Source organism: Myotis nattereri (genome assembly GCF_964212035.1).
Source record: "Myotis nattereri genome assembly, chromosome: 3".
In the NCBI taxonomy this organism is placed as follows: Eukaryota; Metazoa; Chordata; class Mammalia; order Chiroptera; family Vespertilionidae; genus Myotis; species Myotis nattereri.
The window spans coordinates 80,954,836-80,980,266 of NC_138077.1; the positions used below are offsets into that span (position 1 = coordinate 80,954,836).

General features: G+C 40.3%; 1 protein-coding gene across 1 annotated transcript in view; it reads right to left on the reverse strand.

Moving 5' to 3' along the window:
- The window catches only part of IMPG2 (interphotoreceptor matrix proteoglycan 2), a gene marked incomplete at both ends in the record, with an annotated part of 80,325 nt that overhangs the window by 11,952 nt on the left and 42,942 nt on the right, over positions 1-25,431 (reverse strand). The window contains 6 exons of the mRNA XM_081086737.1: positions 69-372; positions 7,905-7,990; positions 13,096-13,340; positions 18,312-18,332; positions 20,322-20,380; positions 24,232-24,393. Coding sequence (XP_080942863.1) covers positions 69-372; positions 7,905-7,990; positions 13,096-13,340; positions 18,312-18,332; positions 20,322-20,380; positions 24,232-24,393 — 877 coding nt within the window. The remainder of the gene's footprint in view (positions 1-68; positions 373-7,904; positions 7,991-13,095; positions 13,341-18,311; positions 18,333-20,321; positions 20,381-24,231; positions 24,394-25,431) is intronic.

Consider the following 25,431-nt stretch of genomic DNA (forward strand, 5'->3'; position numbering starts at 1 on the left):
TCTCCTCAAAACCCTTGTCATTTACACAATAAAGTAAAGAAATATGAACAGGAAGTAGAATTTCTTACCCTCTTCTAATAAGTAAGATCCAGAAGTCCTTTCCTCAGAAGCCACAGGCAAGCCAGTCGGCAGCACTGCTGGGGTGACAGAATGAACAGTCAAGCTGCTAACCTCTAAAACCGCTGGGGAAGAATGGAGGCCCACCTTCGAGGGAAAGTCTAGTTTGGGTGTAGACACTAAATCACCCAAAGGTCTTTCCGACCAGAGTTCCCTGCCAGTGGCTGAGGGAGAACCAGAGCTGAAATCAAGTAGTGAAATACTGCTGGTGGTGGAGTCATCAGCTGAGGGCCATGCAGCTTGAAGGGTATTATCCTAAGGGGGAGAAAAAGGCTAAATCATATCATAGATAAAAAGAAACACATAAAAGTGATTTTAAATACCACCTATCTATCTAAATTCCCAGGTTTTCTAGGGGTAAGAAGGCAATGTAATATGGGGGGCGGGGGGGGGGGGAGAGACAAACAGATCTGTAATCAAATCCCAATTCACCACTTACTAGTTACAAAATCTAGAGAAAAACCATGTATCTCTTGAATCTCACCTGGAAAGTAGGGATAGATAAGATAACATATTTAAAAGATTCCAAACAAAGTGAGTTTGTGGAAGAAAATATTATTTTTCTTGCTTTAGGTAATTCCTTTTTCTCTATCTTAGCTTAAATACTTTAAATTCATAGAAGTTACAACTATCTGTAATTTGTTGACAACAACCTAACACATTTCCTACAGCAGAAAAGAACAATTAGAATGTTATTCATCATTCTGGGATATTTATTAATTAAGGTCTTTGTTTTGATGAGAAATGCCACCACATGAAAATGAGATCAGGTTACTTCAAACAAATCGTAACATCTGTGAAATGGGATCACACTTATAAAATAAAATTTTTCTCTTCCCAGTGACTTTTTACTAATGTGATACTAATCTTATATTCATATTTAGCTCCAGGAATAGAAAAGTAGGCAGAAACACAATCCCTATTTAATCCTATGAAGATTAGTCTATGTAAAAAAGTTTACCAGTGATGCTGACAGGCAAAATGGCCATGACACTTGGTGGGAGTTTCTATGTTTTCATCTGTGCTGGGTTATGAATAACAAAAAACAAGAAGTGCCATGTGCATAGAATTCATAAAATATTTACTGGGTGAAAATAGAAAAGAACAATCATTCTCTACTCTAAATAGCATTAAAATCACATGGAAATTTTTTTATGTTTTTATTGATTTTTAGAGAGAGAGGAAGGGAGAGGGATAGAGAGAAACATGGATGAGAGAGCTGCCTCCTACACACATCCTACTGGGGATCGATCTCACAACCCCAGGCATGTGCCCTGACTGGGACCTCTTGGTTCTTGGGTCGACTCTCAATCACTGAGCCACACTGGCTGGGCACATGGAAACTTTTTAAAACCCCCAATGCCCAGGCCCCACATTCCAGACATTCTAACTTAATGGGACTTGATAATTTTAAAAACTCCCAAGTAGAGAATATAGCCTGATCATGTTCTGGTCATACTATTCCAGCCTGGGTCTTTAAAATACTTATTTAATTGTTCAATTGTTACATTTCTCATTAACTGAAACCTCTAAGAAATGTCCCACTCATATAAACCTTACTGAAGACTAGAATGCATGGTATAGCTATAAAAAAAAATGAAGTCCAGAAAACTAAGAATAAGAAACTCTGTCTATAACACCTTCCTCCTCATCCAAGAGATCTCTACCAGTGGTAATGAACTTTCACTGGCATACTCTCGCGAGCCTCAGAAGCCTTTTAAATGAAAGCACACAATTTAAAGGTGACTAACTACAGTTCAATCTATGGCCATTCAATAAAACAGAACCTACTGGTCTATGGAGAGATTCAACCCAATGTCATGACCTAACTAGTCCTTTATGTTTTGCCTACATTCTCTCCCCTTTTCTTTCCATCCAGGGTCTGTGTGAGGAATCTTTAGACAGCATGCTCTCCCAATCACAAGGAAAGGAACATAGGCAAGAAATCGCTGGGCATGTCCTAATTTAAGCCTTCTTCCAGTGACAAATGAACTGGGGAGAGAACAACAGTAGATCATTGGGTATATATAGAGACACCCTCAGTTTCATCTACAATTCCTAAACTGAAAGCATTCTGTCAAGTAAGCTAATTTTCTTTTGTGGAAAGACACCATCACTTCCTACCTTGTCCATGCTCCTTTAATTGGATCCTACTTTAAGTGTGTCACCATGCTGGTTATTCTTTATTTGCCACCACCCTAGATCCTCCTCTTCTCTGCTCTCTGCACTGGGAGGCTGACCCTGACCCTGACCCTGACCCTGACCCTGACCCTGACCCTGACCCTTAACCCTAACCCTAACCCTAAACCCTAAACCCTAAACCCTAAACCCTAAACCCTGACCCTGACCCTAACCTAACCCTGACCCTGACCCTAACCCTAACCCTAACCCTAACCCAGACCCAAACCCTGACTCTGACCCTAACCCTAACCCTAACCCAGATTCTACTAGTATTCTGGTTAAGGGCACATGCCGGGTTGCGTGCTTGATCCCCAGTAGGGGGCATGCAGGAGGCAGATGACCAATGATTCTCTCTCAATATTGATGTTTCTCTCTCTCTCCCTCTGCCTTCCTCTCTGAAATCAGTAAAAATATATATTTTTTAAAATTTTAATAAGTAAATAAGCAATTGGGCTGGTTTACCACTGCATGCAGGCCCTTTGTAAAAAAGAAAATAAATAGAAAATAAAAGCAGATCAATTACTAGTAAAGAGTTTAAATTTAACAAAAACCCTCCCAACAAAGAAAAGCCCAGAACCAGAGGTTTCACCAGTGAACTCTACCAAATAGTTAAAGGAGAATTAATGTCAATCCTTCTTAAACGCTCCCAAAAAAATTGAACAGGAGATGATGCTCCCAAACTCATTTTACAAAGCCAGTATTACCCTGGTAAGAAAACCATACAAAGACATTACAAGAAAACTATAAGCTAATATACATGGAACAACAAAAATGTGTTTATCATACTAGTATATACTATACATTATAATAAAAATATTGTGACATACCACATTAGTAGAATGTAGGATAAAAAATCAAATGATCACCTCAATATATGCAGAAAAAACATTTGACAAAGTGAAAAATCCTTTCATGATAAGAAAAGTTCTCAACAAACTTGTCAAATTGTATGTACAAACTTATAGTTACAAGATAAGTTCTGGCTACCCAATGTACAACATGGTGACTGTAGTTATGTGTTATATACTTGAAAATTGCCTAGAGAGTACATCTTAAATGTTCACACCCTCCAAAAAAGAAAGTAATTATGTGATGGAGGGGTTAACTAACCCTATTGTGGTAAGCATTTCACAATAAACATCAAATCTTCACACTGTACACCTTACATTTGTACAATATCATGTATTGATTATATCTCAATAAAGCTGGGCAGGGAGAGAGGGTGAACCAGATGAAGAGAATAAGAATTCAATTTCTGATAAATAAAAAGACAACAAATTGAAGTCCACAATGTGGAAGAAAACTAAACAAGTAACAATACCAGCTTTTCTCTTGCCAGAGGCCGGGGCACTTTATAAGGCCATCCTTTGGTTTATAAACACCTTATGTTGGAAAAGGTGTTTACACCTTTACATGTACATATGCATGAACATAAAGTACCAAGTTTTCGACTAGGAGGACTCTTAAGAATCATGTAGTCCACCCTTGCCTGTTAAAGATAAGGAACTGAGCTTCATAAGAGTGAAATGCCTATGGCAGTGGTTCTCAACCTTCCTAATGCCGCGACCCTTTAATACAGTTCCTCATGTTGTGGTGACCCCCAACCATAAAATTATTTTCGTTGCTACTTCATAACTGTAATGTTGCTACTGTTATGAATCGTAATGTAAATATCTGATATGCAGGATGTATTTTCATTGTTACAAATTGAACATAATTAAAGCATAGTGATTAATCACAAAAACAATATGTAATTATATATATGTTTTCCGATGGTCTTAGGCGACCCCTGTGAAAGGGTCGTTCGACCCCCAAAGGGGTCACAACCCACAGGTTGAGAACCGCTGGCCTATGGTCACAAAACATAGAGAAAAGATCAGAACGAGATTGTGAATTTCTACAGGTCTCAATCCCAGTGCTTTGCCCACTATATCTGACTATTCACTGAGAGATATACAAGTGTATATCCCCAGAGGGCGAAAGGATTCCCAGAGGAGGAACTAGAACCAACTGACTGGGCAGTTCACTCTCGTTCAAGTTGGCACATGTGCACAGGTGTATAAGACCCAGGTGAACACGGGGTGGGGAGAGACCATTTTTAATATTTAATTGTCTTCTATGTTGAACGTGGAGGCTGTTCGTATAAAAGAAAAGTTTTTCCTTCCCCATTTCTTCTTCTAGTATCTAAAGCCATATAGGCATTCAGGCAAAAGTAAAAAGGCCATTTGCTCAATACCAAGTTCTGTTCCTCAAAAAAAGTAGTGATGATGATGAGAGTCATACCATACCAGGGAATTCACTTTTTCTCCTCTTAATTATCTAAAGTCACATCTAGAGATGTGTTAAAGCCACTCATACTTTCAGCTGAGTTAGGTATATTTAGATCCATGTATATTCTAAATCTGCATTTTCAAAATTCTGAGTAAGATGTCTTAAACCCTTTAACTTGTACTTAAGAAATTGAGTTTTATCAAACAGAGCCTATGACTTGACACACGTTAGGAGAGCAGCTGAATTATCAATGAAAAAGAAATCCTCAAGCAATACATAGATTTCTATAAACGAAATGGCTTTTCATCTCATAAAAATTAAAAGTAAAACAATACACAACATCTTTAATGAAAACTGTCACAAGTAAGAAACATAAAATGTGGAAGTAAACAACTCAACTTTTTAAATAAAGAAGGATGGCCATCTATTCCAAATACGTACCCTTTCCCCCAAAAAAACATGGCATGGCAATGAATCTCTCTCATACATTTTGAAAGGTGAACACATACATGCCAGGAATAGCACTTCATTTATTTTTATATGGATAAATGCCCCCATAGTAACACATTCAACTCGTGAATTCTTCTTTTAGTTCAATGTAGTATATTAACAAGTTTAATATTATATTGGCCAGTTTCACTTCTGCTGATGCCAAATGAAAAGCCTGCTACTGCTATGGAAAGCGTACTGTGCAGCGATTTTCCAATTCAGACTGCCAAACGCATCAAACTCAATATCCCAACACTCTTACCTTTAAAATAATTTCTAAAAATCAAATTTGGTAAAATAAATAAGTAAATAAATAAAATTTCAAATCTCGTTAACAGTTTGCCAAAGAGAAATCCAGAAAAAAGAAGCAATAACCAGATACTTCTAATTAATCTTTTTTTTCATGTTTTATTATCATCTATTAACACTTTTTCCTCAAATTGTTAATGACTACCCTACAATTATCACTGTTAAAAAAAACTAAGGGGTTGGTGTAAATGCAAACTGAATCACATACCAGGTAACACAAATAAGCCCCAGTAGTCAGTGCTGCATCATTAAAGGGGCAGCCCCTTCCAGCCATGCTCTAGCCACTTTCTGCCACAAGGAAATATGAAATTAACGATACCAGATATTCCTGGCCTTTAAAAGAAGTTAGAAATCAGCATTTCTATGCAAAAATCTCCTGGTTTTTTAAATTTTGGATGTGTGTTGTTGTTGTTTTCATTTGGCCCCAAAGTACATGCCTATATCTGAATTCAGCATCTGGTCTCTGGTTTCCAACCCCTGGCTTAAACGGAAGTTCTTGTCTTTATACTGTCCTATATAATAAAACCCTAATATGCAAATCGACTGAACGGTGGAACAACCGGTCGCTATGATGCACACTGACCACCTGGGGGCAGACGCTCAACTCAGGAGCTTCCCCCTAGTGGTCAATGCACTCCCACAGGGGGAGTGCTGCTCAGCCAGAAGCCAGGCTCACAGCTGGCGAGCGCAGTGGCGATGGCGGGAGCCTCTCCCACCTCTGCGGCAGCACTAAGGAGCAGCGAGCGGGCAGGCAGTAAGGAGCGAGGGGTCCCAGACGGCAAGAGGGATCCCAAATTGGGAGACAGATGTCCACCGAGGGGTCCCAGGCTGCGAGAGGGTGCAGACCGGGCTGAGAAACCCCCCACCCAGTGCATTGCACCAGGCCTCTAGTCTAAAATACCACCGCAGATCTCCTGTGTTTAGAGAAGCCTCAAGATGGATGTGATTAGCAGAAAGGAAGACTAGTGTTCCATGTTCACAGTGACTCACCACTCCCGCCAGTGCACCCTGGAGGGACTGCTAGGATAGCGTCACTTTATTTGTGTAGAAGTCTCTCTACTACCGCCAGACTGGAAACTTCTTGTAGGCAAGGCCACACCTTATTCATCTCAGTTTTCTCAGCACTTGGCACATTAAAAGCACAAAATAAATAAATTTGAAAGAATGAACAAATGAATAAATAAGCACCAAGTGAATGTAATATCTGATGCCAATCCCTGTAGAAGGGAGTCTTCCTCCTGCATCTATGTGATAATAGAAGGTCATGTGCTCACCCTGGCTGGTGTGCTCAGTGATTAGAGAGTCAACCTGTGCACCAAAGGGTCTTGGGTTCAATTCTGGGTCAAGGGCATGTACCTGGGTTGCAGGTCTGATCTGGCCCCAGTCAACCAATCAATGTATCTCTCTCACATCTATGTTTCCTTTCTCTCTCTCTTCCTCCCTCTCTCCTCCTCCTCCCCTCCCTTCCACTCTAAAAATCAGTGAAAAAAATACTTATATACCCGTGGATGAGGATCAACCAAAAAAGAAAAGACCATGTGCTCCTTTTGGACAGGTGAGCGTCTAGTGTGGTTGTGATTGGGCTGTTGTCATTGTTGTTTTCACTGCACCTGAGGAAGCCACTGTCTTTTCTTCTGGATGCCTCCCTATAAAGTGGCAAGTGGCGGCTTGGAGGGGGTAGAGGCGTGCCAGGGGAGTTGGGTGGTAAGAACAAAAAGGAAATTCCGTTATATGCTGTTTCTGTACAAATCCTGCTGTTTTTTGTTGTTGTTTTTTAAAGATATATTTTATTGATTTTTCACAGAGAGGATGGGAGAAGGATGGAGAGTTAGGAGCATCGATGAGAGAGAAACATTGATCAGCTGCCTCCTGCACACCCTCTACTGGGGATGTGCCCACAACCAAGGCACATGCTCCCGACCGGAATCGAACCTGGGACCCTTCAGTCCGCAGGCCGATGCTCTATCCACTGAGCCAAACTGGCTAGGGCCAATCCTGCTGTTTTTAGCCCAAGTTAAAAGGAGGCCTGATTTAGAGTCCCTGTCACTTGTCAGCTAGCCAATGTTTTCACTCTTCCTTCTCTCATTTTCATACACATATTGCCCTTTATGTTGTAGAATCTAAACTATTTCTTCAATACAACCCTTAGAACAAAAATCTATCTATACTCTGTACCCATGTACATCACTTTATAGTCTTGACTATAAAAACTAGTTCCGTGTATCTTTTAGAGAGCAACTCAATGGGCACTTAGAGCTTAATTATATCCAAACAAGTATGAGCCATAAATAAGTTTTCTTCCCTGTGTGGAGTTTGGCAGTGCCGAAGGTGTGGATTTCATTTAAGTGCTGCAGAAAGTTTACATTTTCTAACCCAATACTTGGGACCCAAGAGCTGACAACTAAGAATAATGTCCCAGGGATGAGGTAAGAGAATATTTGGGAAATTCATGATGCCAAAGTAAGCAGGGGAGTGTGCAAAGAAGAGAAGAAGCTTGAGGGCCTGGTTCTAGGCATATAATGTAGAAACACACTTACCAGAACAGATGGTGGGGTTGCCGGAAGACTTGCACTTTGGGGGTTCCAAACCGGGTCTTCAGTGTGGGGAAGAAAAACTCCTCTCACTAAAGAAAAACAATATTCAGGAACATTTTTAATTGAGACACTATTGTACTTGAGGTTTAGGGACAACTAAATACCACGTTTTTCCTTTTTACAGTTTAGATTTCGGCAGAACAGATAAGGGAGACTTGCTTAGAAAATGCTTGCAACTTTATTCAGATGTTTTACTTACATTAGCACCATCTGTCTGAATTAAGAGACTCTAGCATAAAATAAATGTTCTTCCCATTATGACATTTAGGACACTCCTATATTATTTCTTTTTCTTTCTGAAGCAGTTTTTACTCTTTTTAAGATTCCTATGAAGCAGTTGTTGTTAAAATTGATTTTTTTTTTCCATTTTGATAAGAAAATTGAACTGAAACTCCAACTCATTTGATTGATGCTAACAAAAGAGAAAATTATGCAAAACTATTTCCTTTCTGGCAGAAAGTACCTTTGAAAAATGGACTAGGAGACCAGAGAGTTTATCACTATACCAATATTAAAGAGAGTAGATTGTATAATTTAATTCAACAAAAATTTACTGAACCCTTACTAGTTACTACAGACTTTGATGAAGTGAAGGCTATAAATATTAATAAGGCTAAGTTTTTTTGTGGAAGTATTTCATATGTCAGAGATAAATTCATGAGGGACACACACACACACACACACACACACACACAATATCCTATATAATAAAAGCCTAATATGTAAATTGTCCCCTCAGGCAGTCCTTTCTACCAGGAGACCAGGAGTTCAACCACTCACTATGACATGCGCTGACCACCAAGGGGCGACGTGGAACATGGCGGGTGTCGGTTATGCAGCACTGGCAGCGGGCGGCATGGAAGCGCTGCCTGCCCCAATAGGCCCTGATGAGAGCGGGACCACGGTGGGATGGTGGAGCAGGTGGAGCAGGACAAGACAGATGCAACCAGGGCCCAACTGCCCCACCAATCACCTTGTAGACAGCGACCAGCAGCGGCAGCAGGGGGCGGGGCTGCTTCCAAGCACCCCGCAGGCAGGATGGTGGAGCAGGTGAGGGGGCAGCACCAGGCCAAGGCGGGGTGCCAGGTGGGGCTGCGGGGCTGCGAGGCTGGGAACATGAGCTGGAGCCTGATCTCCGCAGGTCACCCCAAGGGATCCCATCCATGCACAAATTCGTGCACTGGGTCTCTAATATATATATATATATATATATATATATATACACACACACATACACATATAGACAAAGTATAAATTAATTTTCCCGAAATGGGAGAGGGAATCAAGAAACTAAAAAGAAGGGTTTGCCAGGAAAGTGAGCTAGTATATAAATCAAAAACAAAAGCAGAATCTCTCGTTATTCACCTGCTCTTACTGGCCTGACATAGAGGAGTTAATCAAAAGCCAAAAATCCTATTTGGTTTAAGTATTTTCCAAAACCCTTTTTCAGTTTGTATACAGTTATCTTGTCTTCTATGGACAACAAGCACTAGAAAATCAAGATGAACATATCTTATGAGATTATGACCAAGTTACCTAGAAAGCTATGCCATTCAGAACTCTGAAGTTGTCATGACAATAGAAATAGATTTTAGGAACAAAATTTTGAGTAATTGAAATGTACATCTATAGTGGCTGCACCAGTCTGCATCCCACCAGCAAGAAAACAGTATGGAGTTTCCTCAAAAAATTGTAAATGGAACCCCCATTTGACCCAGTAATCCACACTTCTGTGAATATGTCCCAAGAAATCAGAAACACCAATCAGAAAGGACATATGCACCCCTATGTTCATAGCAGCACAATTTACAATAGCTAAGATTTGGAAACAGCCCAAGTGCCCATGAGCAGATGAGTGGATTAGAAAACTGTGGTACATCTACACAATGGAATACTATGCTGCTATGAAAAAGAAGGTATTCTTACCATTTGCAACAGCATGGATGGAACTGGAGAGCATTATGCTAAGTGAAATAAGACAGTCAATGAAAGAAAAATACCACATGATCTCACTCATTTGTAGAATATAATGAAGAGCATAAACTGATGAACAAAAACAGATCCAAAGACAGAGAAGCATTGATCAGATGCTCAAACCCCAGAGGGAAGACAGGGGAGGGTGGGTGTAAGGGGGAAAGATCAACTAAAGGACTTGTATGCATGCATATAAGCCAAACCAATGGACACTGACACCAGGGGGGTGAGGGCATGAGTGGGCGGGGGGGTGGTGGAGTTGGGAGGTCAATGGGGGATAAGGACACATATGTAATACCTTAATCAATAAAGAAAAACAAAACTATCAAAAGATGGGGGGGAAAAAGAAGGAACTTTTACCATTTGCAATAGCATGGATGGAACTGGAGCGCATTATGCTAAGCAAAATAAGCCAGTCAGAGAAAGGATCTCACTCATATGTGGGATATAATAATCAACATAAACTGAACAAAAATAGATCCAGAGACAAATAGCAGGGGAAGAGGAGGTTTGGGATCAACCAAAGGACTTGTATGCATACATATTAGCATAACCGATGGACACAGACACTGGGGCAGTGGTGGCATGCCCTCGGGGGTGGGAGTGGCCAGTGGGGTGGTCAGTGGCAGCGGGGGAGGGGGGATGGAGACATATGTAACACTTTAAACAATAAAAAAGATAAAATGTTCAGCTATTTTATTTGTCCCCATTGAAGAACGTAACTTCTCAACCCTAGCTGGTTTAGCTCAGTGGATAGACCATCAACCTGCAGACCAAAGGGTCCTGGGTTTGATTACTGTCAAAGGCACATACCTTGGTTGCAGGCTCCTCCTCCACCGGGGCCCTGGTCGGGTCTCATGCAGGAGGCAACCAATCGATGTGTTTCTCTCACATCAATATTTCTCTCTGTCTTCCCTCTCCCACTCACTCTAAAAATCAATGGAAAAATATCCTCAAGTGAGGATTTTAAAAAAAGAAGAAGAAGAATGTAGCTTCTCAGAATGTATTTAAGAATAAAATGTATTCTTAAATATTTTTTTAAAAAGTCCTAGGTAACCCAAATAAAGTCGAGCCCACTCTGTGGTCCTGTCTCAGCATACTGGTTCATTAAAGAGACATCAGTTCAGCAGCCTATTTTTTCAATTATGTTATTGAAACAGAATTCAAAGTTTTAGCTTAGTTCCTCAAAAGATATCTTTTGTTTTTGTGGGGGGGTTTTTATTAATTTGGGGGGGAGAGAGAGAGAGAGAGAGAGAGAGAGAGAGAGAGAGAAACATTGATCAATTGTTCCACTTATTAATGCATTGATGCTAACAATGGAAAAAATTATGCAAAACTATTTCCTTTCTAGCAGAAAGTACCTTTGAAAACTGGGTTACTTCGTTAATGCATCCTAATCAGGATCAAATCTGCAACCTTGGCATATGGGAACAAGGCTGTAAACAACTGAACTACCCAGCCAGAGCAAAAAATATCTTATTTAGGAAGTAAGGAATTATATTATACAGAGTAAAATTTTGTTAAAATGTTTTCTCTCTCTTTTCTTTTTCTCCCTTGTGTCTGCTTCTATTTGTCTACACACACACACACACACACACACACACACACACACACACACACACACACACGAGGCCTAGGTGGTAGCTGCCTAAAAATATAGAGGCTTCTTTTCCCCTCGGGTTATGTAGCAGTTGGAGAGGCTGTAAACATGCATCGTTGTTAGTATTGCCTCCCACTTGTGGATTTTCCTCCTTAGCAGCTGGTATTTATCCTATGGGGGTCGCTTCAATAAAATATACTCTGGACATTTTAAAAGTTCAACTACCAAGTGAAGAAACTGTGGAGAAGTAAAAGGAAGTAGCAAGTTAACAGGGCGCCACGTCCCTGATGCATTAAGCTCTGGACTCAGCAAGCTCTGTCCCAGGTTGACTAGGTCACTCCTGACTAGGTCACTCAAACTCAGAGTAGTCCCCCCTAGCCAGTTTCTCAGTGGTTAGAGCACCAGCCCACAAACTGAAGGGTGATAGGTTCGATACCAGTCATACCTCAGCTGCAGGCTCGATCCCTGGCCCAGGCAGGGCATGTGCGGGAGGCAACCAATCGATGTGTCTCTCTCACATAGATGTTTCTCTCTCTGTCTCTCCCCCTTCCTTCCACTCTCTCTAAAAATCAATGGAATATTTTTGAGGGAGGATTAAATAAATAAATAAACAAACAAACAAACAAACTCAGAGTAGCCAGCCCCTCCTGGCTGACCCAGATCCACCTGTTGATTTTGGGTCATCACTGGACCTATACAGCCGCCTGAACTCAAACTTAGTGTGGGATTCTCTGGGATCCTGCCCAGCACCCAGTCTCAGTTCTTCTTTCCCAGGGTCTTCCAGCAGCTTCCCTGAGCTGCTCCTTCTCTTCTGCTCTCTGGCTTTTAAGCCTTTACAGCTGACCTGCCTCTGGAGAGTTGATGTCTTGGTTGTCGGGGCAGCACTACAGCCTATTTCAATTCATACTTCCAGGTACTTCTTGACTTTTTCTTATAGTTTGCTTCCATAGCTCTAAACTATTTCTAAATATCATGCTGTTCTCCACAGAGTGGCCTTCCATCTACAAATATTCCAGAGAGCCCTTGATTAATCCATCCCAAGTTGTACATGGCTAACATTCCAATCAGCTTAGGATGGCTCCTATCTCGTTCAGTCTAGAGCAGCGGTTCTCAACCTTGACTGCACATTAGAATCACCTGGGAATCTTTTTAAAATCCTGATTTCTGGGCTGCAGGGATGATTCTAATGTGCAGCCAAGATTAAGAACCACTGGTCTAGCCCTGACCAGTTTGGCTCAGTGGATAGAGCGTCGGCCAGCGGACTCAAGGGTCCCGGGTTCGATTCCGGTCAAGGGCATGTACCTTGGTCGTGGGCACATCCCCAGTAGGGGGTGTGCAAGAGGCAGCTCATCGATGTTTCTCTCTCATTGATGTTTCTAACTCTCTATCCCTCTCCCTTCCTCTCTGTGAAAAAATCAATAAAATATATTTTTTTAAAAAAAGAACCACTGGTCTAGAGAATGCTCAGAACCACGTATATTTAGGGAAATTCATTTCACCAGAGCATACTAGGAAAGGAACTAAAACTATAGAGGACTTCATGATTGTTATGAAACTCACCGTTGATGAGCTGAAGGGAGCCAGGATCTGGATTCAAAGAGGAGTTGCCCAGCAGAACATTGTGATGCAGGGTCTCAGCAATATAACCTCTGAAGTTACTGATTGTATAAACGGCAGTGGGCCTATCATCCAGTTCCACCTGACCATGGTTTTCCACCTTGTTGGAGTGAAGGCTGATTAGGTCCCAGGTGGTATTGCTGATGGCCTCTCCACTGAAAGTGACTGCATAGTGAACATCTGTGCCCCTATGGATGAAAAGAGACAACAGGTGAGGACCTTCTAAGGAAGCACAAAAGAAGGACTATGAACCCAGGAGAACAAGCATTAGACCTGGAGGGAGAGTCTCAGAAAGCATGGTTTCCATCACCATTCTGTAGGAGCAAAATGATTCCCAAATCAGAGCATAAAAATAAATTAAGTCCTTCCTCTTAACTTACTTATATATCCTTATATGGTCCTTGATTATAGCCTTTGTTGTTTTGTATAAAGATTTTGTTTACAGTGACTGCCTTTCAGTCTCTTCTTGAGTTTCTATCTATAGTCATACTATATAATAAAAGGCTAATATGCAAATCAACCAAACGGTGGAATGACTGGTCGCTATGATGCACACTGACCACCAGGGGGCAGATGCTCAATGCAGGAGCTGCCCCCTGGTGGTCAGTGCACTCCCCCAGCGGGAGCGCTGCTCAGCCAGAAGCCAGGCTCACGGCTGGCGAGCAAAGTGGTGGTGGCAGGAGCCTCTTCCTCCGCTGCAGGCGGGCAGTAAGGAGCGAGGGGCCCCGAACTGCAAAAGCCCCGGACTGCGAGAGGGATCCCGGACTGTGAGAGGACACAGGCTGGGCTGAGGGACCCCTCCAGTGCACGAATCTCATGCACCAGGCCTCTAGTCTGAATATAAAAAGAGAACTGCATCCTAATCGAGGTATTAACATATCTAAAGAAAAAGTATCAACATAATGACAATGGTCTCATGAAGTCAAGGAAAAAGGGAATTAGTCAATTAACTTGCGTTACTATTGAGGAGAATTCTTCTCACCAGTGTATTGTGGCTTCCTCAGAAGACAGATCCCTAGGCTGCAGACAGCTACAATAGGCTGGCATGGCTTGATGATACTGGCCACTAAAATCACCAACTTCCTTTTCCGGATTTCAAGTTTGCAAAGGAAACTTTTGATTATAACTTCCTACATATGCTCCTATAGAAAAAGAATGCATGAGCCAGCCAATGCAATAATTGGTCAATTGGCAGATATATTTCTCATTTTAAATACATCAGCTGGCATCCTAGAGAATGCAGTGTGTTTTGTGGTTTGGTAAGCATGAATTGGTCTTAAGAGACCTCTCCTTCGGAGCCCTGGCGGTGCAGGACCTGTCCTTGGGCTGCTTGCTGCAGAGCACATCCTGGACTGCAGGGGATGCCATGAAGGTGACATCCTTCCCTGCCATTCTTCAAGCAGCCAGGCCTCTTTGAACTTCTCACTCTGAGTAACTTCAGTGAGGTTTCCTCCCAATAAGCTGCCGCCTCCAATGGGGTGGTTTGGGCACTTTAACATGGTGACTGAGCACTTTGACACCTGATGCTCTAAGTGGTGAGACATCTGCTTGTCATCTAGCATCCCTCAACCACTTAATTTTCCCCATGTCAGAATATGTTGATTCAAGGGTAATTCCTGATCTTTTTCGTAAAGAAATAACTTCAGTAAAATATATTAAAATAACCAAAGGATGGCTCCAAGGTGGAATAAAACAGTAAGAGGGACACCTACTGGTCAGAACTCACTACACCATATGTGTCCCAAGCATCTAGCAAAATGCCTGGCTCATAGTAATTCAATAAATATATTTGAAAGTAATGAAACAAACAAATGGTCAATTGTATTCACTAATATAAGCAAATAAATGACAGTATGTGGTACTCCTGACTTAATCCAAAGGATTTTCGGTCTCTAAATAGGAGTAATTTTTTACCCTAAAGAGCATATGTATTACCTTCATACAAGTGTGTTGTGAGTAATCACCTGGGGGCATTGCTCACAGCCAGAGCACAGCGCTGTGAGAATGTGCACACTCTCCCAATCTCAGTGGAATGGACCACGCCCCCATCTCCAGGAAGATGAGCTTCTCGTTGGGGTCTTTGCACAACATATTAACATGTTATCATGGCTCTAGGACAGGAAAAAGTGACGAGGGGAAAATGGAGAAGATAGTAAAGGCTGAACCGGTTAGCACTTGAGTTGGTTTCTGGGCTATAAGAAAATCAGAGAAGGAGAAGCAAGCCTTTATTAGGAGCCTATGATATGCCTTGCATGACTTATAAATATCATATGGAGAAGATCAAGAGAAATATTCCTGCATCAAGAAAGCTATGTAAATTAGGCAGTCTAGGTTAGATTACTAGCCTAACTTTTTATTGGCAAAATTTGTTTCCCAAATGTTTCCCTTGAACATCTAAAAAGAACATTTCTATTATAATCTACCAGATCTAGTGAGGATAAATTCATTAAAGAAGATAAAATCCTCAGAGAGATGCTACAATTTATTACCATGTTTTTATCCTGGAAAGAGAACTCAAAGAAAGGCTTGAGATACGAGGAAACCATCTATTCTCAGAGCCAGGAACTTTCCTATGACCCAGAACAGACTGAGTTCCGGCGTGGCAAAGGGAGCACGGAGATTTCTCATGATGAGGGACAGACTGAAAGAGCCAAAAGCAGTATCTGACTGAAGAAGGCTCTGCTGGCTCTCGGCGCTAACAACTCCAAGGAACCAACCACCATCATCCTTCATCTTCCAACCTAGACTGAATCAGCTGCTTCCAAGAGGAAAGTTTCTCTGTCTGACAGCTATTTCCAGAGATTTGAATCATGTGGAGGTGAAATTTTCCCTTTCTCATTCTCTCACCTCAAATGCCCTTGTTGGCTGTTTGACATGTGCAGATTTTAAATAGAAAAAATAATGCAATCACATCTCATTAAGGTCACCAAAATAAAGATTTTTCAGAGAAACTTAGATATCCTTCCTTTTATAAAACTTCTATTAGGAAGAAGATGCACACTTATGAAGTCTGGAGCTGAATATTTGAAGTGTGTACACCAGGCAAATATTTTGTTGATTCACTTCAAATGAGCCCTACCAACTTAAAATAATGTGTGCATCTTGAAAGGGGTACAAAGCAAATAGAAATTTCATGTGCATGTAAATGTTTATGTTTATAATATTTTGTTATGTTATGTTTATAACATGTAACATTTATACATGTTTATAAAGAGATTATATATTATATAAATAGACTATTTCTGCACCACACTTTTACTCATACACAGCTCAGAATAAAAGTATACTGAACAGTTACGAATAAATGTCATTAACTACCTAACACTTGACAATTTTGGAAACTGCACTTAAGTTAACAATTTTATCATAAAATCTAATGGCTTCATATTGAATTGTTGTCTGTATCCCTAGAGAGAACTTAGCACTCAGCAACCATTCTTTTGGTCATAGGGTAGCATCAGAGTTTGGGTTGTTTTAAATTCTAATCACCCATAATCAGGCTTTTCAGTTGAGTACAAATAATCAACAAATGTGCCTATAACAAACACACACACAGCAGTTTACACATACTCAGTACAGAAACCCACATTCTGATTCCCTTAGTCAAAATATCAGATATACAGTCATGTAACATATGGCAAATCAATTTGCCTCCCTGAGGCAAAATTTCCTCAGCACCAAAATAGAATGAATGTTAATTCTCATTTTCACTATCTCACAGGGATACAAGAGAGTTAGATGAAAAAAAAATGAAAGAACCAGTACTTTGACATATCTCTAAAAGCGCTTTTCATTAGACTGTGTTCCTAGAGAGTGGAGACCAACAGTCACTAATTTTTGTAGACAAAGGGTTTACCTAATTTGTAGGCACGTATTAATACTTTCTAAAATGATATAAATGAAAATTAGGAAGTTAAAATGCCCTCTCCAAATATAAGGTATTAATTACAATGAAGGAGTATTACTGTATCTCTAAACATGCCCACATTTAGCCTATGAATATACTTCATAAATTCTAGACTATACTTGTCAATCTTCCAAGAGAAAGTGAATGTTCAATAAATATGGAACCCAAAGGCAAAAAATGACAAGCAACCTTCACAAGGGGTATTGACTATGCTTTTTTTATTATTACACATGCGTCCTCTAAGAAATTCTAGAGAGCAGCTGTTTTTGCAAATGAACTCTTATAGAGATCTGCTTTCTTCCCTTCATTTACCACTTTAAAGTGACACTCGATTATATTATTGGATGCATAGAATACTTGAAAGTATTAAATTAATGCAAGTTTTTATTCCTATTTTAAATTAAGTATCTCCATACTGAGTGCGGCAGGAATAGGTTTACAGTTGTCCATATGAAAATAATGCCATAATTAATGAATAATAATAATACAAGAATAAACTCTGTTTCACATACAACTATAAACCTACTTTTGCCCCACCCTCTTTTTGTTTTTTAATCCTCACCTGAGGATATTTTCTCTATTGATTTCTAGGGGAGTGGAAGGGAGGGAGGAGAGAGAGATGCAGAGAGAGAGAGACATCAATTGGTTGCCTCCCATTTGCACCCCTACTGGGGCTGGGGAACATGCAACCAGGAATCAAACCCAAGACCCTTCAGTCCAAGGGCCAACACTCTAACAAACCAGCCAGGGCGTTCCCTCTATTTAAAAGTACTTGTCAGTATTCAGTCTATAACAGAGGTCTGTAAACTACTGCCTGCAAGCTACATCCAGCCTACTGTCACTGAATTAACGGATCGTATGTTTTTAAATGGTTGAAAAAAATCAAAAGACCAATATTTTGTGACATGTGAAAATTATATGAAATTTATATTTCAGTGTCCATAAATTAAGATATATTAAAACACAGCCACACTTATTTGTTTTCAATATCTCGCCAATATCTACTTTCATCTGATAGTAGCAGAGATGAGTAGCTGCCAATGGAGACCATATGGCCTAAAAAGTTTTAAATATTTACTATCTAAGCCTTAACAGAAAACTTTTGTCAACCCCTGATCTGTACAGAGATGGACACTGATACTGGAAGTCATAAGAGAATTGAGCTATGCTCCCTTAAACCTAGTTCTACCACATTTTCTAAACTAACTCCTCATTCATTGGAAAGTACAGAAAGTACTAAAAAGTACCTTACCTGCCATTTTCCTCGGGGGACCTGGAAAAAAAAAAGTGTTAAGCACAATTTTAAAATTGTATTTGTCACATCATGCATCAAAGTACAAGTTCTTAATATATTTCCTCTGAAATGTTTCTTTAAGTGAAAATGCTTGCATAGTATCAGAAGCTGACAAATTCCTGTGGATTGAAGGAAGCGAGCAAAGGAGGAGAAAGTGTTCCATTTTAAAAGTCTTTACTATCTTTAAACTTTATTAAATACTTTTAAAAGAGTTCATATAAGGTTATCTCTTTATAAATAAACTTTTTCAGTCGGTCAACAGGAGACTCCAGTAGTTGGCATTAACAAAACTAGGAACACTGTTGGGGAGATGCGATGTGCTGTGTAGTATTGAAATCAATAAAAACCAAATCAGGCAACATACAGTAAGGTGCTAAGAGGCTGGGAAAGGTCAGGACTGACTGACTTATAGGATAGTGCCTTTAATATTTATTGACTTTATGTAACAGACACTATTAAGTTCTATTAAGAATTTCCCATGTGCCGGGAACTACACTAAGCATTTTGCAAAAGTTATTTCAATTAATCCTCATTAAGATTTATTAAGGATCATTAGTACCCCCATTTTACAGGTCAAGAAGCTGAGGGACAAAAAAACCTAAATCATTTCAAGTATTTTGAAAGTATTATTTAATAAAGCAGGATTAGTAGGTAAATTGTCTTTTTTATGTAAATGAGAAGTTAAGACTTGGTAATTTACCCAAAACCATCCAGCCAGAAGTGCCAAAGGCAGGGTTTGCACTCAGGAACATTGACTCCGAAGGCTACCTTGCCTTCCCTGTGCTGCCAAGTGAGGGGGTCCCCAAGGCCTCATGTTCTCAGGGGAGCTTTAGGCACATCTGGAGGTGGTATTCTGTGAAAAAGCACTAAGGTTCTAGTGGAGAGACTGGTTGTGGTGTGAGGATAGATGGAAGGTCAATTTATCATGCTTGCCCTCTGCCCTGCACCAATAATAGCTGAGTGTCCTCAGGCAAACTATGTAAATTTCCTGGGCTCTGTTTTACATATCAGAAACAACGGGGTAATAACTATCTCATAGCATGGCTGTTGGGGTTAAATGAATTAATATAGATAGACAGCCTGGTACACTGTAAATGCTATGTGAGTGATTGCTGTAATTTCTGGTAAACCCAGAAGCTGTGACAAGACTATGCCACAGTTAAGATGTTGACCCTGTTAATGATGCTGCAAGGTGACCCAGTGCCCCTGCTCAGAGTCCACTGCACCCACTGCTGGGCCACAGCACTCCCCCAGAGGCTCCAACCTTCAAAGTGCTGGATCTGGAATGGAGGTTCAGACAGACACTTAGCTTCAAATTTACAAGCTAATTCACAGGTTCTCTGACTCTGGGCTAAAACTTCATCCCTTTAAACCTGTTTGCTGCTCTGTGAAATGAGTATTGATAATAATATGCATTCTGAGGGGGGTGGAGATTAAGTGGGCTCAGGAGATGAGGTGCCTAATACAAAGTACTCACTCAATAAACGTCACCAGTGTCATGCAGTGGGTCTGAGCAGGGAAGAAATGCCTCCAAAGAGATCTCTGACTCACAACTGTCATGTTTGAAAAGAAGGTGAGTGCAGAGTGGCCTTACACCAAGACACCACTCACCTCAGTGAGACCTGGACAAGCTTTAGTCGGACCTGGAGGTCACATCTAATCTGACGTCAGGCTCCCCTCGGTGCCAAATAAAAGCAGTGCAACATGCCGGCAGCAAGCGGGGGACATGACTTCCCAATTCTTACCCTGGCCCCACTACAGATCCAGTATGTCCCTTGAGTACATTATTTTGCCTTTTTGTAACTCAGTTTCCTCACCTGAAATACTAACAATAGGAATATACATTTGCTAGAAATAGCACTGAATGACAGCATTTGAGTCATTTTAAACTATTGTTGTGTATATAACATACCCAACAGGATAGTCCACTTAAAATAAAGAGTGCATTTTTAGAGTAAGTCTATTTACCTGAATTCAAGTACACGGATGTCCTTATAGCCCGGCAACCCAGTAAATGCATTTTCAATCTGTTAAAAATAAAATTTATAAATAGGTAGAAATGTGGGAAAGGATGCAGAAAACAATGCTTTTAGGAGTAGAATATAAAGTGTACCCTCTACTATTAGAAGCTTGAATGCATACACAGAAACACATGGATCAGAAAATTACTAAGAAAATAATAGTTACAATGTTAGAAAATAGTATTTACCACAACACTGATAGGTTTTTCTTTTTCATTTTGTCTTTTAAGGTTCGAATGTGCTATAATATTAATTTTTCTTCAAATTGTAAAGGGCATACTTCTCATTGGCAATTACTGTTCTTTCCCCTATGTGATAAAACGTGAAAAAGAACATTAGTTGCCGAAGGAGCTGTAACAGCATTTTTAAATGTAGTGTTTGGATAGGGAGTCTGGCTACAGCACACAGCGTGACAGTCAGGCGCTCATTTCCGAAAAGTGTCTGGTGGTGTCTGTTTCTTGTTCCTACAACACAGGGGAACTGTGGACACAGTCAACATTAGGAAGAAACCTATAGGTCTTGGCTTACCCCCGGAAGGGAGGCCTTGTTCACTGGTTGTCGCAGAGATGATGAAGCAGTGGCCAGTAAGTTAGCTGGACCAAAGATCAACTTATGAGCATCACATCAGTGGGTACCAGTTTTATTTCTGCGTCTGTAATGTCCCACCATGTAAAACAGTATCTGCTTAGTGACTGGAGCAGGGAAAAGAGGATTCTAGACTGGACTAAATAGCTAAAAATAATCCAAGTTGTACACAAATACCAAATGTTTAACAAGATTTAACATTTAACCCACCACATTTCAGAAGATGCAATCTGACCAGGTAAGTCATGATGGAGCTCACACCAGAAGTAGGGAAGGAAGTTGTCAGCGGACTTGGGAACTCTGTTAGTGGATCTCTGATTTTAAAACCAAGTCCTTGTATAATCAGTAGAGTGAAATTTGTTTAAAGTTTTGGTTCAAAATAAAACAAACTCATAGGTACAGAGAACAAATTGATGGTTGCCAGATAGGAGGGAGATTGGGTGGCTAGGTGAAAAAGGTGAAGGGATTTAAAGTCCAACTTGGTAGTTACAGAATAATCACAGGGATATACAGCATAGGGAATATAGTCAATAATACTGCAATAACTACATATGGTTACTAGACTCATCAAATAATCACTTTGTAAGTTATACAAATGTCTAACCATTATGCTGGGCAGCTGAAATTAATATAATATTGAATGCCAACTGTAATTGAAAGAAATTAACAAAAAAACAAACAAATAAATCTTGGTTCACTGAAGATCTTCATGCCTTAAGGATACAGAATCCAAATACATGATAATAATAGTTTGCCTTGTTTTATTCTCTGAGAAGAAAAAGAGTCGTGCTATAATTCTTAGAGGATGGGGTGTAGATGGGATACCAAGACGAGGAATCTTAGACTGGGGGATAAGTCCCAGCTGCTTTAGCTGGCAAAGTGGTCATGCATGTCTCTTTTATAGAATTAATACTGCCCTGCTCACCGACCACATCAGTTTCTGTAAGATTAAAAGGAATGTAGCTGAAAGTACTCTATTAACTGCAAAATGCTATTTACAGTAATTGCATATTTTTATTATTACTAAACCCATCTTTTGGGGGGCTTTGCCATCTCTTGAGTATAAATACATACAGATATTTTAATTCATCATATCCAGTTAATTACTGTACAGGTGTTCAGGTGTAAGAAGTCATTTTACTTGACTAACATCAAGATTAATAATAGATACAATGTATTGAGTGGCTGCTATATGCCTGATTTTGCAATATTACTTCTGATCTTGCAACAATCCCAAGAGGTACATGTTTTCCCAATTTTATAGATGAGAAAACTGAGACTCTGAGATGTCAGCTCACTTAGCCAGGGTCATGCATTTGGTGAGTGACTGAATCCGAACTTATTCAGCCCCAAATCTCTCCAACACCAAATCCTATATTCTTCCCATTGAATTGCATGCCTCTTCCTCTTTCCCCTGACTCATAATAAATACGGTTTAGAACCAGGACCAGGACTGGGGAAACTGGGAAGCTCACCACAAGTTCTTACCTGAATTAAAATAAGGGGACTCTGTGTGACATAAAGGGAGGAACACTTTGAAAGGAAAGAGGAGACCTGATTTCCCCTTCTACTCCAGGGGCTGAAATGACCAGGAACCAGTTACTAGTCCTCCTGGGCCTCATCTATAGATAGATGCTGTTACCCACATGGTTTCTGTGAGCAGCCAGACATCCTGCAGCCTACAGAACTCAAAGCAGTGTGCAAGGACCCTGGGTTGATACTGTAGCGATCTTCAAGCCTGACCTTTCCCTCTAATGTCATATTTGGCATTGTCCCAACTTTATCTTCCTCTTACTCTTCTCATGAAAAAAAATATATATTTTTTTCCCTCAATCCCCCAAGCAGGCTTTTATTCCCCCGTGTGTCTTCCAATATTGGCTAAGAAACAATAGTGAAGGAACAATTCCTGTGTCTGTGCCTGCAGGGAGAGAGTTGGAGGGCCTTCTTCAGTTTGTAGTAAACATGGTGACAAGACCTTTCAGAGCCTCACCCCAGACCCCACTAAGATGGCCCAGCAGTAGATGTTTTGTTCCAAGTACAGGGACAGGAATGTAGAGACAGGCCAGAGAAGGAACTGTTGCACAGCAGGCCCCGGCCCTTCGTTACCTTCAAACCACCTCAAGCCAACAGCTCCCTGCCTCATAAAGTCCCTGCAGGAGATGGTTTTCAGAGTGTTTATTAGCCTGTCCTAAATATGCAGCCATTCAGAATATTTGTTTACCCAAACAGGGAGGCTTATTAAAGGTTCTTTTACCCACGGGCAGAGAGACCCAGACAGCCGATCCAAGACACGATCTGACACAAGGTGGCCACTGGCCTGGCTGACATTTCTTCCACATACCGTACAGCCTCCCAACTTGGCCACACAGCTAGGAAAATTAACTGTCTGGCCTACACTCCCCATGTCTGATGGCTGCAATGATGCTGTTTGGCTGAGAGGTGCATATTTTTATTTCTCATCTAGACACAGTGTCTAGGGAAGGAAATTAGTCCGAGGTGATGGAATTGAAAAATGTGGCCAAGAAGAAACCCATCGAGAGGGAATGGAAAAGAAATAAACAGGAAGGAATGGTGTGCCCCGTAATTGGAGAGAGAAGAGGATGGGCACTTACTACACGAGAGCAAAGGCATGCAGGGGACACGGTGGGTCATTTTCGACTGAAAGGACCTTGAGTTCAAGTTCCATATATAATTCTTCCAGGAAGGAAAATCATGAGGTGATCTATTGCCTGATTTTTTAAAGAAACCCTTTATTAAAAATACCTACTCCCAAGGAACAGAGGTAGAAGGGGCATTGACTGATCACTGGATGCCGTTTGGTCCTCTGAACTTGGTACCATGTCTTACCAGTTTGAACAGTGTGAACTGTTCAAAATTTTTCAATTTAAAAAAGTAGAACTGAGTGTGAAAATTAAAGAAATTAAATATGTTTCGCAAAGAAAAACAACACATTGTATGTAGTTCCTCAAAGAGGCTCATTTTTCACAGGACACATTCTGCTTTGGCTTTGCAGCAAATGTTGGAAATAGCATTTATTTGTTAGATGGCAAATGTGTGAAGATTTTGTTTCAATGAAATAACCCATCTGTCTTTCAGTGAACTTTCCACAGAGCTTTCTGAAGACATTGCTAAGTCATCACCCCCGAACAAAGCAGATGGAGAGCTTGAATCCAAAAGCTACCTCTAAGCATTGTGGTGAATATGGGACATTTACCCCAGAAAACTGTCTTGCTTATTTAAAAAATGAATAAAAACAAACAAAAATCACTCACCTCTGCGATAAACTCTTCTACAAGGCTCTGGTAGTGGAAGCTAGCGGGGTCCCGTAGTTCTTCCCTGTATTGCTCCCCCAAAAGGTGGATACTGAATTCTGCAATCTGCTCAGCTGCTGGTTTTGTGGATTCTTCTATCACAGTCTCAATTTCATTGCTAATCTGAATGTTTAGGAAAAGAACAATAAATGTCAATGTTTACTCATTCAATCAACAAAAATGTATTGATTGTCTACTATATGCCAGATACTATGCCAAAGGCAATTTCTAATGATGCTCTTCTATATAGTGTTTGAATTTGGAACTAATTGGGTAAACTTTCAGACATAGGTTAATATTAAAATTGCTGTGCATTTGTACATTCCTTTGAACACACAATGATTAGTTCAGAGAAAGATAGAACATATTTCAAAGATAACCACCAAATTTGACCATTTGTGAGTTAAAACAGAGTTTACTGTGCTAAAATTGTCATCTAGAAATAGCTTAGAAGCTTGTTTCTGAACATTGTTTATATTTTTACAAATTCTTTAATGTCTGGCTTAACGATGACAGCTGGATTCTCAAATCTGTTTCTGCATTAACCCTTTGCAGTCCAATGTTATTTTTGGAATTCAAACAGTCTGGTCCAAATTAATTGACGAGATTGATTGTTGAACTTTTTAATGTTCTTATTGCTCGACGTTGGACCTGCTCCTAGCACCTGGTCTGTCAAGTCAGCCTCAAGGTTGGACCGAAAAGGGTTAATCAGTTCCAATATTTTGTTTTAGTTTAAGTATGTGAAGAAAATCTAGCCATACAGATAAGTATGCAGAAGGAAGGACTATATTAACAGCCTTTTCAGGTAATTGTGGATTTCTTTCTAAATACTACACCAAGGTCAAGAGGTGGTAGTTTCCTTTCTTTTTTTTTAATATGTTTTTATTTTTCAGAGAGAGGAAGGGAGAGAAAGAGAGAGATATAGAAACATCAATGATGAGAGAGAATCATTGATTGGCTGACTCCTGCATGTCCCTTCTGGGGATTGAGCCCACAACCCGGGCATGTGCCCTTACCAGGAATCAAACCATTACCTCCTGGTTCATAGGTTGACGATCAACCACAGAACCACACCAGCAGGAAAGAGGTGGTAGTTTCTTAATTGTTAATTGCTATATGGAATCTGAAACCATATCACCAAACTTTTTGTACTATGTATCA